The sequence below is a fragment of the Somniosus microcephalus genome, chromosome 10 (genome assembly GCF_052327205.1).
Source record: "Somniosus microcephalus isolate GS21.2 chromosome 10, FLI_Smic_1.0, whole genome shotgun sequence".
NCBI lineage: Eukaryota > Metazoa > Chordata > Chondrichthyes > Squaliformes > Somniosidae > Somniosus > Somniosus microcephalus.
In genome coordinates this window covers 206,947,546-206,965,659 of record NC_140996.1, presented here as the reverse complement: position 1 = coordinate 206,965,659, position 18,114 = coordinate 206,947,546, and the positions used below count along the sequence as shown (strand labels likewise).

Sequence of the window (18,114 nt, the reverse complement as noted above, 5' to 3'; positions counted from 1 at the left end):
GGACTGAGATGAGGAGGAATTTCTTCACCCAGAGAGTGGTGAACCTGTGGAATTCTCTACCACAGAAGACAGTTGAGGCCAATTCATTAAATATATTCAAGAAGGAGTTAGATATATTCCTTAAGGCTAAGGGGATCAAGGGATATGGGGAGAAAGCAGGGACAGGGTACTGAATTTGGATGATCAGCCATGATCGCATTGAATGGCGGAGCAAGCTTGAGGAGCCGAATGGCCTACTCCTGCTATGTTTCTATGTGACACTTACAGCCCTGCACCCTTACCCATTCCCTCTCTCTCTAAGGTCACATTCACTTAACTATTCGACCATGCAGCCCTCACACTCCCTATCACTGTGATGCCATGACAACAACAACTTACAGCACACAGGAAGGGTCCTTTGCATCCTTCTAAGCATCTGTGCTATGGATTCTCTACACTCACTCCTTCATTCTCACTCAAACTCCACTTGTGTCCCTCATTGCAGGAAAAGAGAGCCCACAATAAGAGGGAAAGAGCCATGACCGGAGGAGGGCCACCCTCAGTAGCCCAGCTCACCCCCTGGGTGGAGGCGGCCCTGGAGATCGCCAGAATCGAGGAGGATTCACAAGTGGGGGACGGACAGATGGGCGCATCGCAGCAAGCTGGTGACAGAATAGTTTGGCATCTCTCTCATTGACGTTGCATGAGTCACTGATAATGAATCTGATGCTCTAACAGATTGACTTATGATCATCTGCACTTTTCAATGTTCATGTAACCTTGACCTCACATCTCTAACTCTTTCCTTTACTCCCCCACAGGAACATCGAGAGCCCCCGTCCCCACTGTCCAGGTGGAAGAGCCTGAGCCTCAGAGGAAGCTGCAACCTCTGATGGCGCAGCGTCAGCAGAATTCAGAGCATCCAGCACCAGCGCAGACACTCACACCTCGGTGGGACCTTCGCAATATATATTGTTGTCACCTGGTGTATCACAGCTCACAAGTGAGCATCTGCAGATGGTGGAGACAGGGGCAGCAGTGGGGAGTCCTAGTTGGAGGGCGCAGGACTCTGCCAGCTCGGCTCAGCTGCATGTCGACCCTGTACCTCCGGGTCCATCCAGAAGGAGAGCAGTGCTGGAACTCCAGGAACAGGTGCAGGAGTCTCTGGCAGGTTTTGTCTCCAGGATCACTGCGAGTGTGGAGCGAATGGAGGAGTCCATCGCGAACATGAGCGCGCATTTGTGGAAGCATTGGCGCATGAACCCATCACCGCGGAAAGGATGGCAACCTCCATGGAAAGGATGGCTACCTCCATGGTAAGGCTGACTACCATAGAGGAGAGGATGGCTATGGTAGAGGAGAGGATGGCTACGTCCATGGAGGAGCTTAGTCGCCAGGGTATGGAAAACATGGTAATTGTTCAGAATAGATTGACATCTCTTGAGGAGCGATGGTCAGCTATTGAGCAAACAAACCAGACCTTCATGCAAGTCCTCTGGAGTAGGACTTCCAGTGCAGAAACGGGTCCTCATGGCCGCCCTGCAGTGTAGCAAGGTGCTGTCCAGCCACTTGCTAGCTCTGAAGTGGGGCTGACCCATGAGAGGGATGTTGGTGGCATATAACAAGGAAGTGGGGGCGCCTCTCCAAGTGCTCACACGACCATGCCACTGCAAAGCCCTCGGTCAGAGCCCCACCAGAGTCCACACCCAACTGAGATCGGCGTCTCAACCCCTGCACAGCCGCAAGAGCAGCAGACTGTTGACAAGCCCTCATAGGTTCGCATCCCCAGAGGACGCCCGCCAAAGGTGTCGAGACAAGAGCAGCAAGAAAGTGAGCAAGTGGCCTTCACATCTGCTGAAGCCACAAGGGAAGCACCACGTAGGAGCACGTGAAATAGGAAGATAATGCACAAGTAGTCAAAAGGGTAGTCATTTGGGTGTAATGTGTTTAATTTTGAGAAGCCATCAGTTGCTTATTGTTGTGTATTTTGAATGTGTATTAGAATTGTCCCACATGGGATACCATAGTGGTGATTTGCAATGCACCATGGGAAATGTAGTGCATTGAGTGAAGAAGCACATTGTAAATAAAATGGCCGTTAACTAAACTCTCCACCCCGGAGTCCTTCTTAATTGTTATATAGGTAAGGGTATAAAACCCCTTGAGACACAACAAAACTGGCGACGAGGATGACGGACTTGCGCATCACTTTGCACTGGAATCGGCGATGTTTAAAGTAAGAAGTTCCTGTCTTTTCTTAATGGCGCGCCCGCAGTTTAGTGCTGATGCAATCGCCTCGTAAAGGTGGCGGTTCGTGTGTTACACAAATAAGAAGGGGGAGAGTAACGATACAGTGAAACGAAGTGGAGGAAAAGGACTGTAAAAATTTTTAAAAAGTGGAGGAAAAGGACTGTAAAGAAAATAAATAAATAAAAAAAAGAAAACAAAATGGCTATGCTAACCGGAGCATTTGGACCATTTGATGAAACGGTGGAGCAATGGAGTGCTTATACAGAGCGTTTCGGATATTTCGTGACTGCAAATGGCATTAAAGATGACGTGAAAGTGGCGACGTTCCTCAGTGTGATCGGGGCAAAAACATTTGGCTTGTTACGGAGTTTGATGCACCCGGATAAGCCCGGCGCTAAGACATATGATCAGATTGTGGACGTTTTGGAAACACATTTCGCACCCAAGCCGCTGCTGATTGCTGAGAGGTTCAGGTTTCACAAACGAAACCAAGGGGAGGGTGAGTCCATAGCCGAATATGTTGCAGTGCTAAAGAAACTAACTGAGCATTGTGAGTTTGGTGAAACTCTAAATGACACTGTCCGTGATAGGTTTGTGTGTGGATTAAGATGTGAAGCAACACAGAAGTGCTTGCTCACGACTGACAAACTGATGCTTAAATCAGCAGTGGAGCTCGCTGTGTCTATGGAGTTAGCAACTAAAGATGCACAGCTGTTGGGGGCTGCAACAAGAGTGCACAGGGTAGCAGCTACACCGGATAAGCATGCAAGGGGCACCAGAGTGTTACAGATGTGGAAGGTCAGGTCATCAGCCATCTAACTGCTGGTGTAAAGACCTGACCTGTCGGAAATGTGAAAAGAAAGGACACATTGAACGTGTGTGTAAAGGGCAAAGCAAACAATCCTACACAGAGACACACAAAAACAAACAAGGAAACACATCCAACTGGCGTTCTAAAAAGAAAAACCTACACATGGTGAAACAAGAACAGGAAGACAGTGACACAGACTCTGATGGGGAGCTGAATCTTCATGTGTTAACGGTGAATGGAGGCTCATCAGACTATGGAGTCACTCCACTACTAGAGGGAATACCGGTCAAAATGGAGCTGGATACGGGGGCCGCTGACTCCTTGATTTCAGAGAAGCTATTCAAAGAAAAACTGAACCACCTATCACTGACGCCAGCCAAGCTCATCTTAAAGACCTCCACTGGGGAAACAGTCCCAATGCTGGGTAAGACGGAGGTCAAGATGGACAAACCGTGATGCTGCCAGTTTACATGGTCAAGGGTGACTATCCATCCCTGATGGGCAGGCCATGGTTGGAGAAAATTAATCTGGATTGGAAAAAAGTGAATGCGGTGTCAGTCGAAGAGGCGGGGCTAGCGGCAGTGTTGACAAAGCATGCGGCTGTCTTTGACGGAGAATTGGGGATCATGAAGGGGATTACGGTCAAACTCAAGGTGAAGCCTGACAGCCAGCCACGATTCCTGAAGGCCAGGAATGTTCCCTACGCCCTCAGATCAAAGGTGGAGGCTGACCTGGAGCGTCTGGTCAAGATAGGGGTCCTGGTGCCGGTTTCGCACAGTGAGTGGGCCACGCCCGTGGTACCAGTGATGAAGAGTGATGGCGCGGTTCGCTTATGTGGAGATTTCAAAGTAACAGTGAATCCTGTGCTCTCAGCTGAACAGTACCCCCTCCCCATCATTGAAGATCTTTTCGCGGGTCTAGCAGGCGGTCAGAAGTTTAGCAAGATTGATCTATGCCAAGCCTATTTGCAGATGCATGTAGAAGAGGACTCACAGAAGTACCTCACCATCACCACCCACAAGGGCCTCTACAGGTACTGCCGCCTACCCTTTGGTATAACGTCAGCACCAGCATTGTTTCAGCGGGCTATGGACCAGATCTTAAGTGGCATTCCAGGGGTACAATGTTATCTCGATGATACCCTTGTCACAGGAAAGGACGACAACGAGCATCTGCAGAACCTGACGAAGACACTGGGAAGACTTGAAGAATATGGCTTACGCGTTCGCAAGGACAAATGCGAATTTTTCAAGCCATCAGTGGAGTACCTAGGCCATGTCATCGACGCGGACGGCCTACACACAGCACCGTCGAAAGTGAAAGCCATTGCCGACGCTCCTGCACCTACAAATGTCGGCCAGCTGCGGTCATTCTTAGGTCTCCTGGACTATTACGGAAAGTTTATTCCACAGCTGGCATCACTGTTGAAGCCATTACATGTGTTGCTGTGTCAGGGCAAGGCCTGGGCGTGGACGAAGGAGTGCGAAGCTGCATTCAAGAAAGCCAAAGCAGCTTTGACTGACCCCAGAGTGTTGACGCACTTTGACCCGTCGTTGCAGATTCAGCTGGCCTGTGACGTGTCGCTTATGGCGTCAGCGCGGTCGTGTCCCACATCTTTCCCTCAGGCGAAGAGAAGCCAATTGCATTCGCGTCAAGGTCCCTGAGCAAGGCGGAGATGAAATACCCGCAGATCGAAAAAGAGGCTTTGGGCATCATCTTTGGAATCAAAAAGTTCCATCACTACTTGTTCGGAAGGAAATTCACCTTGCTGACGGATCATCGTCCTCTGACATCGATCTTTGGTCCACACACAGGAATACCCTCCCTGGCAGCATGCAGGATGCAGCGCTGGGCGCTGATGTTAAGCGCTCACAATTACAACATCAAATACCGGAGGTCAGCAGCACATGGCAATGTGGACGGATTGTCAAGACTTCCGCTGCCTGTGCCCTCTGAAGGCTGTGAGCAGAAGATTTTCTACTTTGACATGGTGAGCAATGCCCCTGTCACAGCCCAGCAGGTCAAGAAAGAGACCAGAGTGGACCCTACGCTATCCAAGGTGCTGGATCGGGTGATGCGAGGAGACGGATCACGGGTGTCAGACACACCACCTGAGCTCCTACCTTACCTGTCAAGAGGGAAGGAGTTGTCTGTCACGTCAGGATGCCTCCTTTGGGGCATGCGAGTGATCATACCACCAAAGCTGCGGAAACATGTCCTCAACGAGCTGCACTCAGGACATTGTGGTATTGTCCGGATGAAGGAGCTGGCACGAAGCTACTTCTGGTGGCCCGGTCTGGATCATGAAATTGAAGTTGAAGCGAAATCATGCCCATCATGCGAGACAACCAGGGATATGCCAAGAGCAGCACCACTGCATCCATGGGAATGGCTGGCGACACCGTGGCAACGGATCCATCTGGACTTCGCGGGACCAGTGGAAGGAGCAATGTTCCTGGTCGCGGCGGACTCCCATTCCAAATGGCCGGAGGTTGCAGTAATGTTCACTACCACTACGGAGAAAACCATCGAGACTCTGAGAGAGATGTTCGGGCGATTTGGTCTGCCGGAGCAGATCGTAACCGACAATGAAACACAGTTCACATCCCAGGAGATGGAGGAGTTCCTCAAGAGCAATGGAATCCAGCACACGTTCTCCGCGCCTTATCATCCATCCATGAATGGATTGGCGGAGAGATTTGTCAGAATGCTGAAACGCTCATTGAAAGCGGCAAGAAGTGATGCTCCTCTAAAGCAGCGCCTGAATGCTTTCTTGCTGAAATACTGAAACACGCCTCATGCTACGACTGGAGCATCTCCTGCTTACCTACTCATGGGAAGGCAGCTACGGACACGCCTTGACTTGCTGAGGCCAACGTCCACAGAAGCAGTGGTGCACGCCAATCAGCAGGATCAAGTCAGCAGACGAGCTCAGAGGTCCAAAGAACGACACTTTGTGGTGGGGGGCAAAGTCCTCGTGCGTAACTACACCACCCCGGAGCGGTGGGTCCCGGCTACAGTCATTCAAAAGACGGGCCCCGTTTAATACCGAGTCTGCACCGGAGACGACCGAACATGGAGACGGCATGTAGACCAGTTACTGCCAAGACAGTCGCCACAGGTAACCCAAGAAACAGAGGATCAAGGACCTGCTGGGGGCTCCAGCAGGGACTGGTCATCCGACCCTGAGACGGTGGCACCATCCACTCTTGTGCCATCGAGGGAGGAAGCCACGCCTGCAGGGCCACGGGAGAGCCAGCCAGAGCCTGCTCCTGAGACTAGGCATTACCCCCAAAGAGAAAGGCAGCCTCCAGAGCGCCTTAGTTACAGTTAGTGCTAATCTGTGTGCATGGGGCAGAATAATCCCCAGGGTTAGCGGAATGTAGAGGCAGTCTACCCTCTCTTCCAAAGTTATAGTCATTTTCAGTTATTCTGTTTTGTGGACATTCTATTTTAAGGGGGAGGAAATATGTTGTGTATTTTGAATGTGTATTAGAATTGTCCCACATGGGATACCGTAGTGGTGATTTGCAATACACTATGGGAAATGTAGTGCATTGAGTGAAGAAGCACATTGTAAATAAAATGGCCGTTAACTAAACTCTCCACCCCGGAGTCCTTCTTAATTGTTATATAGGTAAGCGTATAAAACCCCTTGAGACACAACACGTATTGTCATAAAAAATTCTGATGGCAAGCTGTTGCAGTTTTGGCGTGTGTCATTTCGCTAATGGGACTTCCTCATTGAGGGCTTAGGGCGCCTTGCAATTGTCAGTATGGTGGTCAGAGTGAGAGGAATCCGCAGGTTCTTGTCCATTGTCGATGCTCTGGTAAGAAGGTGTGAGGCTAAACTGTTTGATTGTGCAGGCTAAGCAAATGTGACCAACATGAGTGCGTCCCTTGTATCCCAGGCAGCAATATGGTGGCGCTCTGGCGCCTTCTGGCCTGTGCATCTTCAGGTGGGTGACTATCAGCTTGGCGCTCTTGTTGATGTTCCTGCTGTTGGTGCTGCTGTTGCTCATGGTTCTGCTGCTGCCGTGCCTGGTCTTCATCCGAATCTGATGTCCAGGAGGAAAGGAATTAAATGGTCGCCATGCTTCTGGTATATGCCTCAGTTGAGGAAGCGCTTAGTCAAGGTGGGGAGAGGGGTTTCCAAGGAGGTCACACTGGAGATGGGTTTCCAAGGAGGTCACACTGGAGATGGGTGTCAGGCTCCAAACTTCCATAACACTGAGTATGCCTGCTAAAAGTTCCCCCAGACCTGAAACAACAAAGTTCTGCCACCTGCAAATGATCATCGGTGAAAACTCCTTTGTAATGGTGGAGCTGCAGCTGTTCGTAAGCAATCCACTGGTGAGGCCGCCAGGATTACCTGGCATGTTCCAGAGGAGGCGTGTAGGATGGGGGAAATGTGTTAAAATCGAAAAGGCCTCTCAAAATAGGATTATAGAGGCAATTAAGTGGTTGTTAAGGGCCTTAAGGACCTATCCTGCCTCTTGGAGGTGGGATGGAAAGCGGGTCAGAAAACACACACTTGGGAAAATTGCTCGGAGGCGGGATGGAGGTGGGAACGGGCCCACCCACCAGTTTTGGCGATTTTAACAACTCGCACACCTCCAAACCCGCCTCCTCAGGGCTGGGAAAATCGAGCCCTATGACTCTATGTCGCCAGGAGCATTAATTAATTGTGATGTTTAAGGCCGAGTTCCATAACATCTTTCAAATGATTCACAAACTGTAAAAAGAGCAATATATTGTTCGGCTGCCTCACTTCATCTCCAATATAAACTATCTTATACATGACTTGGGAAAATACCAGAACATAGATATAACAATAGGATTGTCTTTACCTTTATTACATTTCTGACATTATCGGTACGTGCGAAGATATATTCTCGCCAGATTCTCTCTACCTCTCCTGCACTGTTCTGTATGAAGTAACTGTGGTCCCCACAGTCATGGACAACAGCTCCTAAGAAAGGAACTTGGCATTCAGCTTAAAATCATTCACAGCAAGCAAAGGTAATATCACAATACCACCGTACAGTCGGTGGATGTTATTTACCAACAACCTTTCTACCGAGTCTTGATGCTTTTCAATATATCTTTTATTTAAAGAATGTCTAATAAGGTTGCTTTTGCTATTCATTTTCTATTATATCGAGCAGAAGTTCATAACTACCTCTAAATCTGAAGCCCAATTGAAATCACCAAAATCCTGTTAGCAGCCATTGCAAACAAAAAGTTAAAGTTACCAGCTGGCGATATTTACATCAGTTAGTGCGAAATATTCCTTCGGTCAAAAATGATATGCTACTGGTATAAAATCAAACTGAAAATGAGAAATCTGAAGAATTAAATGCATGTGACAGAAAGGTGATTGAAAATACTCAAATGCTTTTATTTCTGTGTCATGTCTGAAAATATTTTTATGGAGGAAGGACAGACTGTTCCCATCTATAGTATGGTGCTTGAGCAGCCATAAGATGGGAAAAGAGAACAGGATAAAAGTGTAAAAGGAAAAAAAGGAAAATAAAAGGAAGATAAAAGGCTTTAGCACTAAGTGTTCTAAAGCATATGAATGACTCAAAAAATCTCCTGCTGCAAGGCTTTTATTGTTACTGCTGTTTGAGAGCTTCATGTCATTGGGTTTTATTATGAGCTGAAAGTATTGCTTGTTTTTCTGCTTTTGTATAGTGTAGACACAAATGGCGACTGATTGGTTATTAGACAGACTCAAAATGGAGGCATTGTGGGATAATTTGAATCCCCCAAACACGGGTGGGTTTGGGTCAGATGGGGAGATAAAATTTTAAGAATGTCAAACCCGAACCCAGCCTGCTTCGAACCAGCCCACTTCAAACCAGCCCACTTCCGGTTTTAATGGAAGCGGGACGGGGGAGTCGGGGGGTGCGGGTGACCAACCCGCTCTAAAGAGAAGGGTCGTTCAGTGAAAGCTTTTCAGGAGGCCGTGTGCCTCCATCTTACAGGGTTTCCATTTTCAACTCATGTTGGCCAGGTTTCCCGAGCCTCGGGAAACCCGGCAGCTAAAAGGATGCGAGAAGGGTTGAATCCATGAGGTAAGTGCCTTTACAGCATTGGTTGTGGGCCAGGAGGAGCAGGAGTCTTTCCTCCCGGCCCAACAAGCGAACCTGTAATCACCACCCTCGCCCACCGCCCTCCCCCCGTGATCTGACAAAACCCCCACCTCCATGCCCTCCAACCCCTGATCTCCCCCCACAACGCCCCCGCAAATGACAACCCGCCACAATCACCAACCTCCCCCGACCCCCTGTGAACTCCGACTCCCCCAATCTTCCCCAACCCCATGATTACCGACCCCTACACGATCACGCGCCCCCGTAACTACGCTCTCGCCCCTCGACCACGCTCTACCGCCACCCCCACGATCTCTCCCCCCTCCCCCCGACTATTAGAACTACCTGCTCCTCTGCTGCCTGCTTGTGCTGCAGGCTTACCCACCCGACTGGCAGCCAACCTGTCAATCAGGCTGGAAAAGCTGGGGGAAAAAAACACTCCCTAAGTGCCCTGGAAAACCCGCACTTCCGGGTTTCCCATCCCGAACCCCTTCCCCCCTGCTCCAAATGCGCGTCTCAGTAAATATCGGGGCTATTTTCTGTGGTCAACTCTTTGGCATAGTTTCAGGTGCAGACTCAGACAGGTGTAAGAAGCACACTCGTGGCAAGAGAGTTCAATTGCCTGCTAGTGAAACTTAAAAGGATGGGGCGAATTAAAGGGATGTGTCCCAATAGGGTGTCAAAAATGTTTGAAAACTTTTGCAAGTCCCAATAAAAGGTAAATGAGATGAATGATTAATTAGTTTGTTTTTGGTGATGTTGGTTGAGAGATGAATATTAGTCAGGACACCAGGTGAACTCTCTCCTCTTCTATGAATAATGCCCTGAAATCTTTTACATCCACCTGAACAGGCATTCGGGGTCTCAATTTAACATCTCACTCCTACATTACAGCAGTGGCTACACTTCAAAAGTACTTCATTGGCTGTAAAGCGCTTTGGGACGTCCTGCAGTCGTGAAAGACGCTAAATAGATGCAAATTATTTATTTTCTTGTTTTCTTTCTCATTCAGAAGATTGCCCCTGCATTAGTGAAGCTCAGTACTATCAGCCCAGTTTACGTGCTCAAGTTCTGAAGTGAGACATGAACCAATAGCTGTCTGACTCAGACACATGATTGCTACCAAGTGAGCTATACTGATACCTGAGTGCCTTATGCAGGTACAAGTCTGCAGGCAAGTGACGAAGTAGCCCACCGCCCAACACCATTCGACATCTGCTGAAGTGGTGATGGTGCTCCATGGAATGGTGAGGAGGAGGGTTGCGATCTGTACCACTCCAGAGCGCCATCTCTATGTGTCATCATTGCAGCATGCCTGCAAAGAGGCGGAGCAAAGTTTCAGGCCACAGCCTGACCATTATTGTAACTTGTATATGCCAGCTTTTTGCTGTACGGCAGCTGCGGGTATCCTTGCAGCTAATGGTACAGCTCCACGCCTGCCTCTCTGCTGACCCAGGCCCTGAGAAGGCAATTCCCATGAGGCGGGGGTGCCACGGTCTGGGTGTGATCAATCAGGCTATGCTAGCTGTTGATCACCCTGGCACGTCTCCATTCAAGAAATGCGACTGAAAGCTTGACGTACCATTATTGGAATGTTTCTGAGGAAGCACCCAATGATACAGTTATTCAGGCATCCAGTGGTGCCATCAGGTTTGCCGTCTCAGCTTCCTTTGATAGGAGAAGCCTTCAACTGTATTGATCACCAGCTAAAACAAGTAATGTTCACCTTTGTCTGTAGGTGCAGGTGCTCAAGTACCTGTGCTTGGCCACAGAGCATCTCTCATGAAGCCATATCTGCTCGGCATAAGTCTTCATCTTCAAATATATATTTCCTGGTAAAGTGACTACCACATTACTGAAATCTGTCCTGGCGCTGATAGAGTTTTAGAGTTTTACAGCACAGAAAGAGGCCCTTCGGCCCATCGTGTCTGCGCCGTCCATCAATCCCTGTCCAGTCTAATCCCATTTTCCAGCATTTGGTCCATAGCCTTGTATGCAATGGCATTTCAAGTGCTCATCCAAATGCTTTTTGAATGTTGTGAGGGTTCCTGCCTCTACCACCCTTTCAGGCAGAGAGTTCCAGATTCCAACCACCCTCTGGGTGAAAAAGATCCTCCTCAAATCCCCTCTAAATCTCCTGCCCCTTACCTTGAATCTATGCCCCCTTGTTATTGACCCCCCTACTAAGGGGAAAAGTTCCTCTTTATCTACCCTATCTATGCCCCTCATCATTTTGTACACCTCAATGAAAACAACCCCAGCCTGTTTAGTCTTTCTTCATAGCTGAGGCGCTCCATCCCAGGTAACATCCTGGTGAATCTTCTCTGCACCCTCTCTAAAGCAATCACATCCTTCCTATAGTGAGGCGACCAGAACTGCACACAGTACTCCAGCTGTGGCCTCACCAGCGTTTTGTACAGCTCCATCATAACCTCCCTGCTCTTATATTCTATGCCTCGGCTAATGAAGGCAAGTATCCCATATGCCTTTTTAACCACCTTATCTACCTGTTCCGCTGCCTTCAGGGATCTATGTACATGCACACCAAGGTCCCTCTGACCCTCTGTACTTCCTAGGGTTCTACCGCTCATTGTGTACTCCCTTGCCTTATTTGTCCGTCCAAAATGCATCACCTCGCACTTTTCCGGGTTAAATTCCATTTGCCACTTTTCCGCCCATCTGACCAACTCGTTTATATCTTCCTGTAGCCTGAGGCTTTCCTCCTCACAATTTACCACCCCACCAATTTTCGTGTCATCTGCGAACTTACTGATCATACCTTTTACATTCTCATCCAAATCATTTATGTAGATCACAAACAGCAAGGGACCCAGCACCGATCCCTGAGGTACCCCACTAGACACAGGCTTCCAGTCACAAAAGCAACCTTCGACCATCACCCTCTGCCTCCTGCCACTCAGCCAGTTTAGGATCCAACGCGCCAAGGCACCCTGGATCCCATGGGCTCTTACCTTCTTGACCAGTCTCCTATGCGGGACTTTGTCAAAAGCTTTACTGAAGTCCATGTAAGCCACATCCACAGCATTTCCCTCATCCACACACCTAGTCACCCCCTCGAAAAATTCAATCAGATTTGTCAGACATGATTTACCCTTGACAAAGCCATGCTGACTATCCCCGATTAATCCTTGCCTCTCCAAGTGGAGACTAATTTTGTCCCTCAGAATTTTTTCCAATAATTTCCCTACCACAGATGTTTGTGAGGGTGCCAGTCAGTTCCTTTTGTAACCTCTAGATGGCACCTTCACTTGTTTGTTCCTTTGTTAATTGTTCCTTAGCTTCCCCTCTTTTTGTATAAACCAAAAACAGACATTAAACAAATAAACTGTAACAAAAAGACCAATAAACCCCTAAACAAAACTTAACCAATCAAATTAAAATTTGGTTATTTAAACCGACTATGCACTCCAGTCCCCGCGGCGCCCACCAGTCACGAAAGAGCTCGAGCTCGCCGGTGGACACCGCGTGCTCCATCTCCAGGGCCACCCGGCCGCGAACATGGCCGCGGAAGAGAGGGAGGCAATCCGGCCGGACGACCCCCTCGGCCGCCCGCTGCCTGGACCAATTAATGGCTTTCTTGGCCAGGCCCAGGAGCAGGCCCACGAGGAGGTCCTCCGACCTGCCCGCTCCCCTCCGCACCGGGTGGTTCCTTAGCTTCCTGTGTTAATTCTTAACAGCCTGTTAGCTGTTCCTGGGTTGCACCTGGTGTCTTGGTATATAAGTTCTGTTGTTGTTTCACTCTTTGCTCAGTCCTCACTAGGGTGAACCAGGGAGTTAGTCTTGACAATGTTCCTTGTCTTGACTAGGTGCTCTGTGTGACTAGCCTTTTCTCTATGGCAGCTTGCCTTCACTAGCTGGCTGCCATAGTTCTCTCGAGTTATGTATCTAAGTCTGTGCCATAGTTCTCTCGAGTTATGTATCTAAGTCTGTGTTATAGTTCTCTCGAGTTATGTATCTAAGTCTGTGTTCTTGTTTCTGGATTTAAGATGTTCTTAAGTCTGTTGTTTTGTTAAGTTGCTTGTCTTGGTAAGGTGCTGTTTGGACAAGCGTGTTGCTATGTGGGAGCCGTTGGGATCTTGTCTTGAGCTTTGCATTGATAAGCCGATTACCCTTGGGGTAGCTTGTCTGGAGTTGTGCCTCGGCAAGCCGTTGGCCCCTTGTGGTAGCTTGTCGCAAGCTCAGTATAGACAAGTGGGCTTCCTCATGGAAGCTGTCCTGAGTTCCTATCTTGACTAGCTGTCTTGTAACTTGTCTTTAGTTCTTATGCATGCTTGTTGTGTTTCTGTCTCGAGTTCTCTTGTCTTTTGTTCTTATGTATATTGCTGTGTCCCTTGTGTTAATCTGGTTATGTGTAAATCTAGTAAAGTTCAAACAAAGTACGGTATATGTGTCTCTTGTCTGGTTTCTGCACTTGGGTCCAGAACCTACCTTGCCCGGAGAGCACGGCCTCGTATTTATACGGCCCCGTGGCTCCCCAACCCTGACAATGTTAGGCTCACTGGCCTGTAATTCCCTGGTTTATCCCTGCTACCCTTCTTGAATAATGGTACTACGTTAGCTGTTCTCCAGTCCTCTGGTACATCCCCTGTGGCCAGAGAGGTTCTGAAAATTTGTGTCAGAGCCCCTGCAATCTCCTCCCTTGCCTCACACAACAGCCTGGGATACATCTCGTCCGGGCCTGGGGATTTATCCACTTTTTGGCCTGCTAAAACCGCTAGTACCTCCTCCCTCCCGATGCTAATATGTTCAAGTATGTCACAGTCCCCTTGCCCGATTTCTATGTCTACATCATCTTTCTCCATAGTGAACACAGATGCAAAAAATTCATTTAAAACCCCGCCTACATCATCTGGCTCTACACACAGATTGCCACTTTGGTCCCTAATGGGCCCTACCCTTTCCCTGGTTATCCTCTTGCCCTTAATATACTTATAAAACATCTTAGGATTTTCCTTTATTTTGCTCGCCAGTGTTATTTCATGGCCCCTCCTCGCCCTCCTAATTTCTTTTTTAAGTATGCCCCTGCACTTTTTATACTCCTCTAGGGCTTCCTCCGTCTTTAGTCTTTTGTAACTGCCAAAAGCCCCCCTTTTTTTCCTAATGCATTTTTGTATATCCCTTGTCATCCAAGGTTCCCTTTGCTTGTTGGTCCCACCCTTGACCTTTACAGGAACATGTTGGCGTTGTACTCTCTCTATTTCCCTTCTGAAAGCCTCCCACTGCTTTGATGTGGATTTTCCTATAAGTAGCTGCTCCCAGTCCACTTTGGCCAGATCCTGCCTTATCATTGCCTGATCTTTTAAAAGTCACCTGTATACAATTAAGTTGGGCAGCATTTCTCGGCAGCTCTTACCAGTGTCATACCAGCTGACATGTGACCATCGAGCAAGCACATTCTGTCCAGGGATCAGCTTGGGCAGGATTAATCTTGCAGAATTTGTGTCTTCAGGTCTCGAGAGCCCACTGCCTTTGCCTGAAAAGCAATAAATATGGCATTAAGGTGAAAATTCTAACATCACCGACAGGTTTTGTCAAAGAAAGTTTTTCTAACATGTCTGTGATGTTCTATGGATGTAAAATTGAATTCAGTTACAGTAATAAACTGAATTAAAAACAGAAATTGCAGGAAATTCACAGGGGACCGATCAGCATCTGACAGCAAGAAACAAGCTAACCTTTTGGGGCACAACTCTTCATTATTGTAGTGTATGTACTTTGAAGAAGGAACTATATTCTGCAGCCCCTGTATACTGCAGTACCAGTAGTGACCACCCCTGTATATAAGCCTGTGCAGTAACTTTGTATAGTAGTTCCAGTTTTGTCTCCATTCAGTAAACACCTGTTATAACCAACTCCTGCAGTCTGTGTCTCAATTACGCACGGACGTAACACTGGCGACGAACAGATCCGAACTTACCTACAGTTCTGCACCACCTCATGGGGATCCATCCCTGAAGCGAAGTTGTTAGAGGTCGAGGCCAGAAGGAAGGAAAAAAAAACAAACAAACAGAAGAAACAGGCGTCGACCGTGGGCAACCGCCTTTGATTCATCGAATTCAAAGATTTGCAGGAGAGGCTGTCGAGAGCTGGGCTTGGTTATCCAGTCTATGGTGTTCCAGCTAATCGGGCTGGTGGCAGGTAGTACACTGATCCTTCCTGGGCTGCGGTGGGCTAGAGCTCGATCGGGTGGCTTTTCAACGGGGCCGAGCAGCATTGTCGGGAAGAGGAGAGAGAGAGAGAGGGTGGAGCACACAGGGCGCGGCCGGTGCTACGAAGCCGGGCAGCGTACAGACCCGAGAAGAGGGAGGAAAGTGTCCCATAGGGTATGCTCTGACAACGGGAACAGTAATTAAAATAAAGAAATTAGAGGTGCAGAAAGCTGCGAGGAGCTGCAGTTTGCCACGGGGACCGCGGAGAGCGGCGTTAGCAGCAGCGCGGGGGAGAAGTGCACAAAGACCATAGGGTGTCGACATCAAGGCATAAAAACGGCAGCAACAGCGCTAGCAGCAGCGGAGAAGACAGAAAGCACGGGAGGCGCCATCTTAATCCAGCGGGGAAGAAGGCAAAGCGCGGGAGGCGCCATTTTGTTCAATCGGGGAAGAAGGCAAAGCGTGGGAGGCGCCATCTTAGATCTCCAAGATGCCGAAGACTGGCAATATCACTGCCTTCGATAATGCAATAGAAGACTGGACCACGTATGTGGAAAGAGTCAAAGTATATTGCAAGGCAAATGAAGTAGCCGATGAGAAAAAGGCATCGGTACTACTAAACTTAATGGGCGCAAGAACGTACGGCCTATTGCGGAACCTGATCACTCCAGCCAAACCGATGGCGAAGAGTTTTAACGAAATTGTTGATATCCTACAGGAACACCTAAATCCTACACCGCTGCTGATAGCAGAAAGATTTAAATTCCACAAGAGAAATCAGCATAAAGATGAGAGCAATGCTGATTACCTCACGGAACTACGCAAGCTATCAAAGTACTGCCAGTTTGGAGCAGGACTGGCAGATACCCTACGGGACAAATTTGTCTGTGGACTCCTGAGTGAAGGAACCCAGAAGAGGTTACTCTCAGAGAAAGAGCTGACGCTAGATAAGGCTTTCAGCGTGGCAGTATCGTATGAAGCAGCAGCAAGGGGAGCTGCGGAAATACAGCAAAAGCCACAGGAATACGGCACCCATGAAATGACACGGGGATTTGAAAAATGTGATCGCTGCGGCAGAACAACCCATGACCAGAAGGACTGCTGGTCCAAGGACAAAATATGCAGGCAATGCGGAAAGATGAGACACATTGCACGAGTTTGCAGGTCCGGGAAGAAGACTAACGACAACAAAAAGGCTACTAAGGAACAGTACAGGAAAGTACAAAAGATGACGGACAGTAGTTCCGAAGACCAGAAGAGTGATAGTGAATCCGGGAACAAGAGACTAAGCTGTCTCAAACTTCACAACGTAATCGCAAAAGAGGATCACCGAACCATTTGGGTCACCCTCACGATAGCAGAGTCCCAAGTCAAAATGGAATTGGATACAGGATCAGCCCTGACCGTCATGAATCGACGAGACTATCAGCGGCTATTCTCACACATACCCTTGAAAGACACATCCATTGTCTTGAAGACGTATACGGGGCAGAAAGTATACCCCAGAGGGAAAATAAGGGTGCCTGTCGAATACAACGGCAAGGAAATACAGAAATTGTATCTGCACATACTGCAAGATGGTGGACCACCGTTATTGGGACGTGAATGGATCAGAAAGATAAGTTTAGACTGGCACTCCATTCAGGCACTGACTGTGGCTGGTAAAAAGGATGACGACGTCACACCTGGACGATTGTCAAAAATCTTAGCTAACGCTAAAGAGGTATTTCAGCAAGAACTGGGAACTCTTAAAGGCATAACTGCCTCGATAAAAATAGAAGAGAATGCAATTCCCAAGTTTTTCAAAGCAAGACCAGTACCGTATGCAATTCGCCCAGCCGTTGAGGCAGAGCTGGAGAATATGAAGAATGCAGGCGTGTTATCTAAGGTAGACTGGAGCGAGTGGGCGACACCCATCATTCCTGTCATGAAGAAAACGTTAAACAATACGTCTGAGGAGCCAAGGAAGGTTCGCATCTGTGGGGACTTCAAGGTGACGGTGAATCCAGTCCTTCACACAGTACAGTATCCTCTCCCGAGGATAGAAGATATTTTCACCTCACTATCTGGAGGGAAGCGTTTTACAAAAATTGACCTAGCACAAGCATATTTGCAGATGGAGGTTGAAGAATCCTCTAGGAAGTATCTCACGATAAACACTCACAAAGGTCTTTACCAGTATAATCGATTGGTATTCGGAGTAGCATCAGCTCCGGCGATATGGCAAAGAGCGATGGAACAAGTCCTGCAAGGGATTCCGGGGACTCAGTGTTACTTGGATGACATCCTAGTGACAGGTGAAAATGACAGTGAACACCTTGCCAACCTAGAGCAGGTGCTCACTAGACTAAGAGAACATGGGCTACGAGCCAATCGCCTCAAGTGCGAGTTTTTTAAGAAACAGATATCGTATTGTGGCCACGTGATTGATGAAGAGGGGTTACATAAGTCCCCTGACAAAATTGAAGCGGTAGTTAAGGCTCCAGCGCCTGAAAATGTGTCGCAACTGAGGTCATTCCTCGGATTGGTGAATTACTACCATAAGTTTTTGCCGAATTTGTCCACAATTCTGCACCCACTGAACGCCCTGCTACAAACTGGAGTAGCATGGAAATGGAGCGATGAATGTAAGCGGGCCTTTCAGAAGTGTAAAGGCCTGATCACTTCAAGAGAAGTATTGGCTCACTACAACCCATCACTACCGATAAGACTGGCGTGTGATGCGTCTCCCTACGGCGTTGGAGCGGTACTGTCACATAAATCCCTTGATGGTTCAGAGAGGCCGATAGCTTTTGCGTCACGCTCG

At 48.4% G+C, this 18,114-nt stretch overlaps 1 protein-coding gene across 1 annotated transcript in view; it reads right to left on the bottom strand.

Moving 5' to 3' along the window:
• Positions 1-18,114, bottom strand: part of LOC147112042 (von Willebrand factor A domain-containing protein 3B-like) — a 332,584-nt gene that overhangs the window by 41,411 nt on the left and 273,059 nt on the right. The window contains 2 exon segments of the mRNA XM_085999537.1: positions 7,891-8,012; positions 14,513-14,632. Coding sequence (XP_085855663.1) covers positions 7,891-8,012; positions 14,513-14,632 — 242 coding nt within the window.